We start from the raw sequence: 16,877 nt of genomic DNA on the forward strand, positions 1-16,877 counted from the left end.
TAATGTTTTGTTTTATTCATCTGATACTCTCAATACTATACTAACAAAATTAATTTAGTTCGATAAAAATTTAACAAAAAAGATCAAATAAAAATAAACAATATTAACCATCTTATACCCAAATATGTGCGTATGAGAAGGGGCAGTAAGAAGCATTTACATTATCTAGTCCTGCCCCTTTCTTATAATCCTTAGTTGTGTACAGACATATAGGTTTACAGTACATGAATTAAAAAAAGAAAAAAAAGAGATGATGTTGCGGGTTGAATCATTTGAGAGATTAGAGATACACTAGTTGAAGTCACCAAGAAAACAGGAGAAAAAAACGGAGAATAATGTAGTTTTCTTTGCATCAATATGTAAAACGGTTCCGTGTGAGTTCTGGTTGTATTGTTGAATGAGATGCAATGGAGATATAATACAAGTTTTATTTATTTGACTTTGATGTTGTCTTGCTGCTGCTGTTTGTGCTTGCTATTATTGTGAAAGCACAGCATTTATTGCCACAAATTCAATCCATCTAGCCATAGTGAAGACGAGGCCATCACGAAACCAAAGAGTTTCAAATATTAGCGTCTCCGTTTAGTTGTGTGGTTCATTTCTCAAAGAACACAAGATGAACTGTGTTGTCAACACATGCATTCGCTAAAAGATGGAAAATTCCATCCATTAATCAGTTAATTTTGATATACTCTGATCAAAGGTATTCTGTGGATGATTTCATTTTTTTGTGTGGTCCTTTCTCAAGGTTTCATTTTTTTCCTTTCCTGAAATTTTGGATTTGGATTTTGAGTTTTTCATGCCCATGTGTGGGCTTGGATTATGGGATGCCGCCAATCTGACAACTGTGAGCCTGTGAAGTTCTTCAGTGAGTAAGGACTATACAAATCAAATACCTTTTTCAGACACAAACCCATGGGAATGAATCCCTCATACACAATATCTGTAGCTGTGCATATGAAAAATATTTCTGTGCATGAGCATAACTTTAAAACAAAATAGCATGTCTTTTATTCACTGATAGCAAGGAATCACCATACTTTTCACTCTTATTTTACGTAACTTAATTTTCGATATCTTTGAAATCTCTTGGAGGTCAAAGGGATACTTGACCCATTAAGGCATTTTCACTAGTAAAAAGTTAATATTTTGTCCAGAATGATTTTGATAACTTCATTATTTTTCATGTACAATTAATACCTTTTCCACTTGCTGTCGACTGAAGATGACATCACCTGTGTTGAGGAAGTAGGTAAAACCCAATCATGGTTCAGTTTTGCAGGACCAAACCCAGAAAACAGGTGAGCCGTGATTGGTTGTTAGTCGTTACCTCCTCAGCACAGGTGATGTCATCTTCAGTCAACAGCATGTGGGATAAATGTGTTTTTAAAGGTATTAATTGTACATTAAAAATAATGAAGTTATCAAATTAACTCTGGACAAAATATTAACTTTTTACTGCTGAAAATGAATCAATGAGTCAAGTATCCCTTTAAAAGATGACATTTTGTGTCAACACCTGGTGGCACTATAAATGTATAACAAAATATTGTCATATAGATGTCTTTAGGCCACCACTATTCATATACATATGAAGTTTGGGACTTTTTTTTTTTTTTTTTAGCTCATGTGCCCGGGGAGCATTAATAATTTTCGCTTTAGTAAAGAAAGAAATTTGAATGCAAAATTTGATGCCCTACCCTTAGTATTTCTAAATCTCAAGGTCCCATCCACCGTCTTTTTATGCATATAGAAACACATTTATGGATGTGTAGTGCATGTTTCGTAAAAAAATAAAATAAAAAGCACAAAGGATTATTTGTGTTTTTTGTACAGTCTGGTTGAATATTAAGTAGCAGAGCTGACTGCTTGTGTTATTGTGACTTAATAAACTACAGAGGACAGTATTTAGAGGCATGTATCTGAACCAAAAGGGAATTGGCCACCATCTTTGTTTCTCGCAGGTCTTTTGATGCATGTGGAAATAACATTTATTTATTTCATCGGTGTGTTTTATAACAAGAGCACAAAGGATTAATGGGTTGTTGGGCCTGATGTTAATTAGTTATGCTGATTGGTAGTGTTATTGTGACACATCCGATAAGACATACACAGTGTTGGGAAGGATATGTATTACAACAAAATTGAATGATGTGCTTTCCGCTGTTAGAATGTCTACCTGAGGACTACCTCGGCTGTGCAGCTTCCACAATATTAACTTGTCCCTCATCCCCACATCTCATATTGAGTGATCGTAATGAAACACATTAGGTCTGCTTTTCATAAGTATATAAACAATGTAGCCCGAGTCAAATTGTCAGCATATTACTGAAGTCAACATCTAAATGCCGTTTGTTTGTCTCTGGGTGCTGCTGACTGACTTATGGTTCTTTGTGTTATGCTTCACTAATGTGTATCATGTTGGAGAATATTTTAAAAAAGCCACACTCTCTATTTCTTACTTTGATAACCGTACACACTTTGTGCGCCGTTGATCCTATACAGACTCGCATAGATTGTTGATGGGTTTGAAAGTCTTTGGCGGACAACCAGTGTGTAAAATTGATTTTTATTTTTTTATAATTTGTTTATCCCACTGGTATTTGAATCAGTGGAGATTGGTGTTTGTGGATCTCACTCTGCTTCATCTTCCTTCCTTCCTTTAGTCTTTCCTCTGGTTTCTTGAGGTCTTCTTACTCTGTTGGAATCTAGACGTATCTGGGGTTGGTGAAATATTCTGGTTTTGTAACTCAGTGGGTGGAAGGTGGTGTCTCGTTGGATTTAACTTTGTCTAGTTTTTCTTTCCTTTGATCCCTCCTCTTGTCTCCTGACAAGTTCACGACTCTGGCAGGACTCTGAATGAAGGGTCTGGGATTTATAACAGGTTTCATGTGAATTAAAGAGCACAAACACGCACGTGCGCGCACGCACTTCTTATTTCAGGAAGATAATGCTAAGCCACCCACTGCTCATGCTACAACAGCGTGGCTTCATAGTAAAAGAGTGCAAGTGTGAAACTGGCCTGCCAGCAGTCCAGACCTGTCTCCCATTGAAAAAGCCTGGCATATTATGAAGCTCAAGATGTAATAATGGGGATCCCAGACTGTTGAGCAACTAAAGCTGTACAACAATTAGTGTCCTCAGTGCCCAAACGCTTATTGAGTGTTGTTAGATGGAAAGGTGATTTTAATATTGATTTAGAAAAAAATTCAAAAAGATCTTTATTATCTACATTTTGCGCAATGTCCAAACTTCATTGGAATTGGAGTTTGTTTAATGACAGTAAACTGAAAAAAAAAAAGTAAAGAAAACACATCACATATCTTAATTTAATGATTGGAGCAGTCCAGTTTAAAATCTTTGATTACAGTGTGTAATTTGTCCGTGGGGCGTGTATGGGCTCCGTGTGCCTGTATGCACTCCCTGAAATGTCACATGGATGATGCTGGTCGCAGAATGTTCTCCATAGCGTCCCTCTGGATTTCCCTCGTCTGTCACATTTGCTCAGTGTGAACCTGCTCTCATCTGTGAAGAGAACGGCCCTGCCAGCGACCAATCTGCTGCTTCGGCCATTCTCTGGCACATGCGAACGGGACTGCATGGTGCCGGGCTGTGAGCACAGGCCACACTTGCCTGTTGTCTGGCCCGCATTTCACCCTCATGGTGTGATTTTCTTGGAGTTACAATTTCTTTCATGTGTTAAGCAGTGCATATTAATTCATCATTTCAGTCGTGACTCGTGGCACTCACTGTGCAATGGAAAGTTTTTTCATATTTGGTCAACTCAAAAGTCACAATTTCATCAACATACAACTACGACAGACCCCAGTAACAGACACAAACATGTAAGTATAGTGGAAAGCCCAAGTGTTTCACTGGGCTTCGTTTACCGGCAGCCATGCCCAAAACAAATATTGAACGCATGTCACCAATTCACTACTACATTGTTCTTAGTCTTTAAACATGTTTGCAGCAAATATTTTAGAAACAAATCTCTGAATTGACATGAGAGAGCTGTAAGCCAAAATGTTTGTGTGTATTTGTTTGCTTTAATTTGAAGCGTGTGGAGGTGATTTCCCCAACAATGTCACATTTGATGAAGGAGAGCAAAGTCCCAGGTGGTGTTGCAGGCCCATCTCAGATTCCCGCCTTTCACACACCTTCCCTCTTATCTGCCAGAAATCTTGAACAGATACATAAATGAGTTTGGCGCATTTACACCCAGCTTTGTGTGTGTGCGCGCGTACCTGCCTTAACGTGTCACTAGGGGAACTTAGCCTTTGTTAATGCAATTCTTTGAAATTTGCAAATATATAAACTGGATTAATGTCTGCGTTTTCAAGTGCTTTGTTTGAAAGAGAAACATAAGGACTCAGGAAAATCAGTTTTCAGCGCAGTTGGTGCATACAGATTATTTTACGAAAAAAATTAGGGCTGTCAGTTTTAACGCGTTAATTATATTATGCTCTAAATTAACGTGTTGTGAAAATTAACACAATTAACGCTGGACGTCCCACAGCCAAGCCATTTGGCTTATCAGAATACCCAAAGGGCAGCCCAACGGTTAGATCGCTCTCACCATTTATTTGCAAATGAGGCAATAACTGTCTCAACAATGATCCTTGCCTTATGGATGCTAGCTAATGACGCCTGTGGATTAATTTAGTCAGGTTCCATGAATGTGAAGTGAAATCTGCGCAAGCATTGGAAATTTGGCCCATTGACTAACCCGTAGGCTCCAGTGGCACGTCACTTCCTACCTGCGCCACTAGTCAAAAGCAAGGTGACAACAGACGCAAGCTTATTTGGACCTTTGAATGACAAGTTTATTGATAATAAGAACAAAGACGGGCCTGTTACCAAGAACGCAGTGATTTGCACCTTGTGTAAAAAAAAGAATTTTCTGGAATGTCCTAGAATTCAACTTTTTTGTTTGGGGACCTTTAGCAGATATGATATTAACATCAATTCATTAGATTAATTAATTACAAATAATGTAATGAATTAGATTAATTTTTTAATCACCTGACAACACAAAAAAATGTAAATTAGAATACTAGTCAAAAAATGTACCTTGTTTTGTGCTGAGAACTAACCCTTTGCCATCTTTACCTGCATGCAATAATGATGACCTCTGCCAAGGGCAAGGGAAAAGCACCTGATGCATTGTAAGCACATAAGCATAGCACACACGTGCGAGAAATCAATTTCCGGGTTATTGTGCAATGCCAACCATAGAAATACAGTAAACGTATAGTATGTTATGTTTTACAACAACACTTAACCATATTTGCAATTTCATCTAAAATGACGACACGTGGTTAAACTGTGCCTCGTCAGTCCATTTAAATGAATAGCAGCTAGCTAGCTTTGTCTTCCAATAGAGTGCATCCACCTGCATGCTCCTTAACTGACATGTTTTTGAGGAAAAGTGATGCAATGTTACATATCGTTATTGTATGAGGCGACTGAAAACACAAAACAAGCGGCACAGTTCACATCGTAGGGGAGTCCGCACATTCGCATCCGCACATCACCCGGTCTGCCACTCTGGTACAAGTTGACTTCGAAAGCAGTTGCGTAATGTGTCAAGCCACACAAACGCCCTTATTGATGCAGTTATTGTGTGGAAATATGGGGAAATGCTTACAAAACAAATACTTACACTCTTTTCAAATTACAAAAAAGAGCAATAAGAATTATTAACCGATCAAAATATACAGAACCAACAAATTCGCTATTTATCAAATTAAACACAATGACATTTTATGATCTAGTTGAGTTTAAAATTGCTCAAATAATGTACAAGGTACACAACAACCTACTTTCAGAAGCTGTTTGAAATCAGAGACAATGACTATGATTTAAGTGTCTATAAAAAATTCAAAACAAGAGGTGTGTTACAATTATTGGTGAAAATTTGTGCAATGATTTTGGAATAAACCTGAAAAGGTGTGAATCACTGGTTGTGTTTAAAAGGATGTATGAAAACAAAGTGGAACAATATTTAAATCGGGTCAGTACAAATGTAGAAAATAGAGTGCAATTAAAAATGTATGTGTAAGCCTTTGTGCTCATTTTTATATCTGTAAAAATGTTTGCTTATCAACTAAATGTATAATACTGTTGACATATCTATGCACGTTTAAGTGCAGCTGTTTATTTGTAAGTTTGTGTTTGTTGTTGTTTTTTTTGTAAAGGGGTTGGACTCGATAAGTTATTTACTTCTTCCTTCTCCCCTGTGGACATGTAAGCTGTGCTTAATGATGATTATGTATGTAAAAAAATAATAACAATTATTTTTTCCTTTTAAATCTTTTTATTTTAATTTGACTGAATTTGTTAATGTTGCTGAGTAAACTCTAATTAAACTGCACTTTCCATTAAGCTCATTAATATCTAGTCGTGCTCCAATAACAAAAACTCAGGTGGGTTGATGTCCCTTTAAAATGTTAATCAAAGATGTGTTTTGTCTTTTTTGTTTATAACAAATGAAATAGTGGGCACATTGTGTGCTGTTGGTTAGCAGCACGTCTGCCTGGCAGTTGGGAGGTTCATGGTCCTTCCTGTGTGGACTCCTTCCATGCTTGAGGGTTTTTTACCCTGGGTAGCAACATTTCTTAAGCTTGCGTGCTAGGTTAAATTAAAACTTGAACTTGTCAATATAGTGGGAGTGGTTGTGTCTCCATATGAGCCTTGTGATTGGCTGGGGTCCAATCCATGACTCTAAAGAGAACAAGTAGGGTGGATTAAATAATAAAGCACCACACATTGATCAAGCACTAATGAATAAACTAGGTTTGTTTGTGTAATGGCGCACTGTATTAACTTGACCGATCGAATGAGGGTCCATGGAATATTTCCATCTGAAAGCAATTTTTTGTAGCTTGACATCCAATGTTTGTTTCCCACTCGGTGTCTTTTCCTTTCCCCTCTGAATAAATGGCTTCATTAGTGCCAAGGATGCTCCATTGAAAGATGGCGCACCTGACCAACTGTGACCAGCTTCAGCTTTTCTTTCCCTTTCGTGTTTTTTCCTTTTTGGGCTTTATTGGATCAGATTGTTCTCATACTCCTTGTGCTGCTGTGTTTTGGGACAAATTGAAATGTGTTGGTGAACACTGACAAGTCCATATCACACAATGTGGGTGTCTTTTTTATTTTTGATTTTTGCATTAATCGGACGTCGTAATTTATCTGTCCTCAATCGACCCATCAATATTGGAAGGTTGTGAAAATAGTTTTTTTTTAAAAAATAATTAACTCATTCACTGCCATTGACGGCTATAGACATAAAAAAAATCATTTGAACTATTTCTATTAGTTTAACTTTTTTTTTAAAAAAAAATTGTTAACAAGAGTATAAAGACCTAGAGAAAAAAAATTATTGTACATTTTGAACAGATAGAAAATTTGTGATTAATCGCGAGTTAACTAGTGAAGTCATGCGATTAATTACGATTACTAATATTAATTGCCTAATGCCCCTAATTTTTAATAATCTTTTCTTTTTTTAATCCTTTTTTTTAAAGAATAAAAGATTCTTAATAATTAGGGACATCAGGTGATCACATTTTTTTAATTGTAATTAATCACATGACTTCATTAGTTAACTCACGATTAATCACAAATTTTATATCTGTTCTAAATGTACAATAAAAAAAGTTCTAGGTTTTATTACTCTTGTTAACAAAAGTAGAAAAAAATGTTTAATAGAAATAGTTCAAATGAATTTATGGCAGTGAATGAGTTAAGAGCCTAGAGTGTTTGCTTGAAGATGCTTATATGTCACTGCCAGTTGATTTTACAGTAAATTGATTGGTGAAGGTTATTTAATTTGCTATTATGAAACCAGCCACTGTATGTACAAGCAAAAAAAGTCAATGAAAAGCAACTACATGTATATTAAGTGTGCATTGCTATGGTTTATATCCTTTCATGTAATGGTCTCTTCTGTCTCTTGCATGTCATGTGTGTAGGATGTACGATGTCGGAGGTCAGCGAACAGAGCGGAGGAAGTGGATCAGCTGCTTTGAGGACGTCCGAGCGGTGCTGTTTGTGGTGTCACTCAGCGGTTATGACATGACCTTGGTGGAGGACCCCTCCATGGTAACGCTCTCATACAATTAGTTGTTATTGGATTCCCTCCTTTCTCCCGCCTAGGTCATGATGAACGTCTTTACAGTGAAGATGAATGTTGTCTTTTCACCTTTGCTACTGTCTGATGGCAGTATTTGTCTCTTGTGTAGAATCGTCTGCAGGAGAGCATGAAGCTCTTCTCCTCAATCTGCAACAATGTCTTCTTCCGAAATACATCCATGGTGAGAAAGACCTCGATCACCTCATCACCTGGGAAATAATCCATTAAATGTGCATATATATATATATATATATATATATATATATATATATATATATTCCCATGTTTTTTTATATTTCATACAGACTAATTGCAAAAATGTGTTTGCATAAGCCGTTGCTTGCCAACCTGTTGAGTTGAACGCAAGCCTTCCAAGATGCTGGCTACTTTGCACATTTGGGATAAATTTTCACTCAGAAAATACAATTCGTGAGTGTACACATTTATAAAAGACATACAAAAATAGAGGTGCGAGCAGCTACAAAGGGCACTCGCGAACCTAGCCATGTTGGGGTACTGTCATATAGAACACTCTAAAATATCAATGTTATTGCCAGGCCTTGTGTGTGTTTCATGAAATATGACTTCTTTAAAAGGCCAAAATACATTCAAAATTGTGGACTTCCTGTTAGGTTTAGCATATGGCTACAAAAGACTTTTATGTAGGTCTTAGGCTGATAGATATTCCTCCCAATTTTCACAATTTTAGGTGAAAATTAGTAGAGAGCGCAATTGAGCTATTTATTGAAAAAGTGCTCAAGAAATCTCTAAAATATTGATCTTCATTCCAGGTCTGATGTGTGTGCAAACTTACATCAGAAAACAGCATCATTTTCTTTACAATCAGTGTATCGCCACGGCAACAACACGCAAGGAATTAAAAAGATTTTCAAGATAAAACGGCAAGTTTGAAGACGAGCTGATCAATTTTGTAGGAGGAGTTTGTTAAAATACGACCGCTATAAAAGACGGCAAAATGGTGGCAAATTCCAAAGTAAATCAAAATGGCGGACTTTCTGTTATGTCTATCTTATGGCTCCAAAATACTTTTTTGTACGTCGTGGGCTTGTCACATATGCCTCCAAATTTTCGTGGCTCTGAGGATTTGTACAACCGGTGTCAGTACCAGATATGATCGGGCTGCCAGATTGTGTCAGGGTCACCTGCAATGACATCACGCTAGAGGATTGGCTGGAAATTGTTTGTTTACAATTGTTCAATAAAGTTATATGAAAAAAAATTGACGGTTGACGTCAAAACATTGGAAAAAAAATATTTAAGATGTCATTTAAATAACAAAATGTATGGACTAAAAATTTTAAAATGTAAATAAACCTAAGAATATAAAAGCAGGATACTTAAAGATTGAAGAAATAATTAAATAGATTGAAGCGCCTTTGCGCGATTCAGATGTGTTCACTTTGGTTTGGTTTCATTTTTAGCTGTTTACAAATCACAATACATCACAATACATCACAAAAACATTAGCAATCTAAACTGACAATATTTGTCACATCTGAGGCAATTCATTAGTGTATTTAACTATTTATCATTTATTCAATCTATTTTGTCATTTATTCAATCTATTTTATCATTTATTCAATATATCTTGCTTTTATATTTTTAGCTTTATTTGCGTTTTTACAATTTCAGTCCGTACATACTGTTATTTAAATGACATCTTTAAAATGTTCTTTCCCATGTTTGATGTCAACTGGATAATATCCAGCCAATCCTGTAGCGTGGCATGTTCGTTAGGCGACCCAGACACGATCTGGCAGCCTGATCACATCTGGTACCGACACCGGGAATGTTTTGTTTAGAAGGAATTTCGAAATGCAAACTATAGTATGGTGAACATTTTAGGATTTTTTTCCTTATAGCTGCAAATGTTGAGATGGTACAGACAAATTTTGCAGTCTATCGGGTTAACTGTTTAGGTCAAGAGGGCAAAATATGACGCATGTGCCAAGATTGGACATTCCAATACTCATAGCTCACTCCCTGTTCATTTTAGGGTAGGCTACCAAAGTCTTTTTTGTTTGACTCAGGGTGTCAAACGTAGCGGGACAGGGCGCTACAGACCCCTTTTTTAAATTGGTACTCCTGCATGGCAACTTTAACTCATTCACTGCCATAAATTCATAAAAAATAAAAAAAAAGATTATTCAAAATTAGAGGCGAGAGACGATTACATTTTTTTATTGTAATTAATCGCACGACTTCACTAGTTAACTCATGATTAATCCCAAATTTTATATCTGTTCTAAATGTACAATAAAAAAATTATAGATTTTCATACTCTTGTTAACAAAAGTGTGGAAAAATGTTAGACTAATAGAAATAATTAAAATGAATTTTTGACGTCTATAGCTGTCAATGGCAGTGAATGAGTTAAAATGCCAAATTTTTTCCCGATAAAGTTTGGTTAGTTTTCGTTCATGTTTAGGATCTCAAAAATCTGATAATAATAACACCTCGTCATTCCTACAATAGGGACTCGCAGCAGTCGCTGCTCGGGCCCCAATAAATAGTGTCCTTTGAGCCTGTTTGACTTGCTTCCTCCTCTTCACAGAGATAATTTCCCCCACTATACTTAAATGAACTATTGACCTTTGATGAAGTGATATTCAGCCTGAGATGTGGCGTAGAAAATATAGGCAGAACATCCGCCCGCCGCGCCTTTGAGGCTTCTGTCACTTGTAATTAAAGAGTATGTTACAATTAAGATGAGCTTTCCCTTTCCTGTTTCTGGTAACTGATCCCATTAAGACGGCCTTGCTCAATTCTTTCCACTTAACTTGTGTTTCAATCCATTTTGCAGTCCAGGAAAGTATACGCGTCTGTCAATTGAGGTGAAGCCTGCGCCGCTTTCTGTGCTTTTTATTTTCGGTGTGTGACAATTTGCCAATTAATTTTTTGTGAGGATTTCAAGCAACACTTTGGGATTCTTTGTCAACTAAAGAGACTGTGTTGGGCGAGTTGGACAACGAAAGATTGATGTGCTGTTATTGTGTGTGGGCCAGCGTGTTAACACAACTAACCGGCTCATTACCCCGACCCGTTAAAATGCATTTTTTAATGTGGGAGCAAAATTCGTCACCTCAAAGAGGTTTTCCTCAGGGCAGGTCAGTCGTAATGACACCCTGCAGCACCTCAAATTCACCTGGGCCTTTTTGTTTGGCTTTGGTTTTAATGAGTCAATTACAAAGTGGATAATGTATACCTGTAAGACGTGGCGTCAGAACGTGAGTTGATTTGAACACTTTAAATGTGCGTGTGTGTCCTGCACTGGAACCCACAAGTGACTGATTGCACGATGATGTTGAAACGTGTTAATTGATCCACAATCATCTATTGTTTTTTTTCTTTTCTCTCCGTTCTATGTAGCTTGTCCCAAATGTCAATATAATCTCATCATTCCTTATCTTGACAATTGAATAAAATTGTCACCTGGCAAGACCCCCCCCACACACACTGACAGCAGATCCATTTATGACCGTCTCACTGCTCCAATTTGCGCAGAATCTGTTCTTGACAAAACCGCATAGTAGAAAGCCACGATTGAGAAGAACTTCAAGAGCTCAAAGCCAATGAAAGTCTATCTGGAGGGATGCACTGGCACCATCAACAAAAGCTCGACTTTTAGCCGTACTGACTTGAGGTTGTTCAAAAGGCTAAGTATAATATTTTGATGCTCAAAAACTGCATAGCCTAGGATGCTCTTGCATCTGCCTGAAAGAAATGAGAAGTGTTTTGCGACTTTTGAACACCCTGACCACAGTGTAAAGCCACAAGCACATATTTAAAATGTGATTCATCGGTTTCATTGCTTGCTTCGTTATTGCGTTGCTACAAGTGGGAACAAGTCATCTGTTCCCTGTTCATGTTTGGTGATCTTTCAAATTGATTTTTCTTTTCCACTTGAGAGAAAACCTCTGACTCATGATGAACACGGTCAACTCCTGGCTCATTTGTTTTCTCTGTATGTTCTCTTTGTTGCAGATTTTATTCATGAACAAAATTGACCTTTTCCAGACCAAGATTCTCCACTCGGGGCGACACTTGCGCCATTACCTCCCTCAGTTTAAAGGTTTGTCCGAGAGTAATGCCTTTTACTTGCCATTGGAACACGCAAATGAAACACCCATTCCAAGTGTGGACGTACTGTATCGTTCCATGCTGACGCATATAAAAGATCAACAATGTTCTCAGTGGAAAGTGATCACTGAGTGTTAAGTAGTGTAGCTTGCAACAGATACAAACGGACTGCAAGAGTCACAGAAAGGCATACAAGTAGATGTCCTTAAAAATTTTAAACAAATCAATAACTTGTGAATTTTGCCATGCAACTTTTTGTTCACTGAAAAAACTTAATATTTACTTGAAAAATCCTAGTAAAGTTTTTTTCACTCACAAATTCTAAGTAGATTTTACAAGGGGAGTTTTGAGTACATTTGAGCAGTTTATTAAAAAAAACGAAAGAAAGAAAAAAGTTATTCAAGCGTTGAGGAACGAACTAATGACCTTCAGGTTGGGAGACTCTACCACCTGAGCCATGCCACTCTTACTGCTTGCCACTTTATTGCATTTCTGGTGTGTCCAAAATGAGACAAAAAAAACGGGTCTCTTGGAAGTACAAGGATTACGCCTGATACCATCAATATAGTAACACACAGTAGGAGCGGCATGACTCAGGTGGTAGACTGACTGTCTCCCAACTTGAAGGTTGTAGGTAACCCTTGAGTAACTTTTATTTTATTTTATTTAAATAAACTGGTCAAATGTACTCAAAACTCTCCGTGTGAAATTGACTTAGAATTTCTGGTAAAACTTAACCCTTTTTTTCAAGTAAATATTATTATCAGAATTAATTTATTTGTTTATTTATTTTTACAGTGCGAGAACAAGCAAAGTTGCTTGTTGGGCTATACAGTGTTTGTCCAATCCATGCTGTGTATGCATCTCACACACAGACAACTGCGATATCTTCCATCTCCCAAATGATGAGGAAAAAAATGAATGCATTTTGACCCCAGTGAAAACACAAAAGTGCTCTCTGAAATGTGTACTCATTAGTTTTTAACTTCCCGATATGATCTTCCAGGAGCAGACTGCGACGTGGATTCGGCCGCCCGCTTCATCACCGCCACCTTCGTCTCGCTGGACGCAGCTGCCAGCAAGCTCATCTATCATCATTTCACCACTGCCACCGACACCTCCAACATCCAGGTGGTTTTTCAGGTGGTGATGGACACCATTATAAAAGAGAACCTGGAGGCCGTGTCTCTCCTGTAGCTGCCAGAAAAAGTCTGAGTTCCTACAAGCTGAGATCTAAATAGACCATCGGACCTTTCGATGTGACGCAGGAGTGTCGATATCATCTTGTCCACACGCACACACAAAGTCTACAGCTTGCCCACTTTCTTTGAGTTCTAACCATTTCAAGGAGCTTTGAAAATGCCACCAAAAATAAGGACTACTTTGAGTAACCATCTTTTGGTACTGTACTCTAAAAGCCATTATTAGAAGTAACGCAGACATGCTGCGGAAATGTGCGTTTGAGTGTGTGGGTTTCACCGTGAAATCATAATAAAATAATCCGCCATTATGATGTCATACCCACTGTAGAAGCTGCATCGTGTATGTAGCAAAATCCTCACCAACCTATCTCTCATTACAATTAGTGATCTAATAACAATTTATATTTTTAAAAGTTGTATCTTAGAAAACTACATGTTTAGTTATCTGTCTTTAACCTTTTGGGATCTCACCAAACCTGGTGCCTTTTAAATGTGATTTGTAAGGCATTGCCTATGCTGAGCGGCTGTTTTAAATGTTTAGTAAGTCATCTGTTTCATTTTTGTGTCTTGACTGGAAGTAAAAGGAATGTGATGCCTTATGTTGGTGATTTACACTTATGTTATTTTGTCTTTAAAAGTGAAAGTACACATTAGTGCGCTTGATGTGCCTAGTGTGTTATTTGGTTCAGTATGTTCAACTATGTCCTGAAACTGCAAGAATAAAAAAAAAAAAAAAAAGTGTCTTGCATTGTTGTCCAGTTTTCCTTGATATGTAGACACCTGTACACAATGGCTTCCAAATATATGTTCATTTTTAATCGGTATGGTAAAAAGTAATATACAGAAATCAACTTACAGCAGTGGTATACAACATTCATGCGAAGTCTCAGATTTAAATGATTTATACCAAACAAACTTTGCAGTGCGTTTATTCTAACTGAAGGCTCGTGAATATATGGTCACGCGCACACACACAAAAAAAATCATAATTTCACTTCTAAATAATACAAAGGTGGGAATAAAACATTCAAGAGTCTATACTGGGCGACAGCGACCCTTGTTTTCTGTACAAGCCGAGCGCGCTGTGGACTCATGCGGACAGGCAGTCTAGCGAGTCCAAGGTGAGGAAGACGTCCGCTTTGCACTGGAAGGTGCCGCTGCCATCTCGCAGCAACTCGCAGCTCTTCAGGTTTGGGGAGATGTCCTTCACGCAAATAGCCTTACATTCAGTCCAAAGAAATCACAGGAAAGAAATCACATTTCTGAGCGCAGGCTACTAACTTTAGTCTGTTATTTTAGAGTAGGCTACATGCAAAGGCAGTCAAATGGTAAGATGAAATACATTTCAAATGCCTTCATTGAATTAAAACCAATCGATGTAAAGGCACTTTCACGCTCGGAAAAGCTTGACACTCGTGCGTAAAGCGTGCTTTTACGCACGCAGAACTGGATGTTTTTAATCGTTTGTTGTTTTACATGACAAGCAATTTTTAAATGAAAGAATGAACGTGGGAGGGCAAACAATACATTTCGGATGATTGCGCGTGGAACGAAATGATCACCTCAATCGACTTACCATACTTTTGAGCAAGGAGACCTGCCTGCCAGTCTCCGCGGCCGCGTTGGCGCCGACCGTCTCTCCGCTGTCCATCGTTTCTTGGGACTCGGACCTGCGCACATAAGGCGACCTCCGGATTCCGGAGAGCAAACCGGAGGCGCGACCCACAGAGTAGTAAGTGGGACCGGTGGACTGCTTGTACCAGGCTTGGACGGAATGACACGAGATGAGCAGGGACACCCCAACGCACACCAAAGCAAACCTGAGAGACCTTTCCATGTTTGTACCGTTTGGCGGAGTTTCGGAGTTTTTTTTTTTTTTTTTAGGGGTGGGAGTTCGAATCTTCTCCTGAGGTCGCGTTGCGTTTGGTTGCCTGTTGGGCGAATTTCCTGCTGCTTTTATAAGCGGGCTACCAGACGTATCGTGACCCAGAACGTTCGTCAAATCAAATTGGAGGAGAGCAGATGATCTTCTGTCTTGATACGTGAGAAGTGGGGTGGGGTGGAGGGGGTCGCTTTGGGGACGGTTTCCAATTGATTGTTTTTGATGGATTGGGAGGTGTGCGCGCGAGATAGAAAGAGTGAGGAGAGAAATACGTCAAACGCATGACGCTTGTGGGGTTATAAGTAAGATTTACACTGGTTTCAAGACAGTGACGTTAACGGGCCAACTCATAGAACATCCGAAATACACCGTAACGACATTTATGTATCAATCCACCTATAGCCGACCGCTTGTCCTCATTCAGGTCATGTGCGTATTTGACAATTCCGAACATCCGGGCATTTCTAATATTCCCCACAATACGCAAAGCAAATGCTTCCTTTACACGGTGAAAACAAACGGCATGCAGGTTGTTAGTCAAACAACATTTCATCGCATTTTAAATAAAAAATAATTCACACAACTCAAATGACAATGATTTAATGTCCAGTATTTCAATTAGCGGAGGGCTTGACCGCCATTTTGATTTGACGCAAACTCGGAATTGTTAATAGGTCGCATGATGAGCATGACCTTAGCGTCCAGACAGCATACGAGGTCTGAGTCAGATTTGTAAATAAAATAAAATAAAATAAAATAAAAATACTGTTCACATATGTTCAGATATGTCACATAAGCACGTAAAAACTGGTGGAATTAAGAGACAAATGAAAGGAAGGCGTATAAGGCTGCGAGGCAAAAAGAAAAAAGAATGGATGATGAGAATGAAAGTTGAAAACTTGCCCTGGTCCTATGCTCAATTTAACCCAAGCATGAGCTCAGTTGTGCCATAAGACAACTTTTTTTTTGGACAGGCCATATCAACAAAGCTGCCAAGTTAACACTATCTGTTTTTTTGTAGGGAGGCGCAACATCCTGAAATATCTACTTACGCTATATGTACCTTCGTGTGGTGATGCATGCAGAAAAAGAAAAGCAGCTAAACGTACCTCACTCTCTTCACTTGTTTAAGTATTTTTCTGATTACATTTTCCTTTCAGATTTCGGGGTACCTTATTTCACGGGGACCAGGTGACTGAGGCGGCAAATTGCAAATGATTTAATGAACCAAGTTGAACAAAGTACAAGTAAGCCATTGTTAAAAATAAATAAATAAAATAAAATAAAAAACTTTAAAATAAAGCTTCCTGTGACTAGCACTAGCACTTGGTCCGTCCACACACACGCACAGACACACGCACGCACGCACACACACACACACACACACACACACGCACACACGCACGCACACGCACACAAACTTGACCCATTAGACCACATGACCGAGTTTACAATGGCCTGGTACAATAATAAATACACCAGTAGCAAGGAAACTCAGATTGATGGCAATCTTAAAACCTGGGGGAAAGGCCTTCCTGTAGTTAGTGTCTTG

At 38.2% G+C, this 16,877-nt stretch overlaps 2 protein-coding genes across 3 annotated transcripts in view; one reads left to right on the plus strand and one right to left on the minus strand.

The window, feature by feature from the left end:
- The window catches only part of gnav1 (guanine nucleotide binding protein (G protein) alpha v1), a 33,056-nt gene extending 18,887 nt beyond the window's left edge, over positions 1-14,169 (plus strand). For both annotated transcript variants that reach the window (XM_077571186.1, XM_077571187.1), the window contains exons 6-9: positions 7,980-8,109; positions 8,250-8,321; positions 12,146-12,233; positions 13,248-14,169. In XM_077571186.1, the coding sequence (XP_077427312.1) occupies positions 7,980-8,109; positions 8,250-8,321; positions 12,146-12,233; positions 13,248-13,438 (481 nt within the window). In that variant the 3' untranslated portion in view covers positions 13,439-14,169. The remainder of the gene's footprint in view (positions 1-7,979; positions 8,110-8,249; positions 8,322-12,145; positions 12,234-13,247) is intronic.
- A 68-nt stretch (positions 14,170-14,237) lies between these two features.
- npb (neuropeptide B) lies at positions 14,238-15,414 on the minus strand. The gene is made up of 2 exons (XM_077571271.1): positions 15,020-15,414; positions 14,238-14,662 (listed from the first exon to the last, which is right to left on the minus strand). Exons 1-2 carry the CDS (start codon positions 15,278-15,280, stop codon positions 14,534-14,536), a joined length of 390 nt encoding a protein of 129 aa, XP_077427397.1. The 5' UTR covers positions 15,281-15,414; the 3' UTR covers positions 14,238-14,533.
- Positions 15,415-16,877: the final 1,463 nt, after the last annotated feature.

This window comes from Vanacampus margaritifer, chromosome 7 (assembly GCF_051991255.1).
Source record: "Vanacampus margaritifer isolate UIUO_Vmar chromosome 7, RoL_Vmar_1.0, whole genome shotgun sequence".
Taxonomy (NCBI): domain Eukaryota; kingdom Metazoa; phylum Chordata; class Actinopteri; order Syngnathiformes; family Syngnathidae; genus Vanacampus; species Vanacampus margaritifer.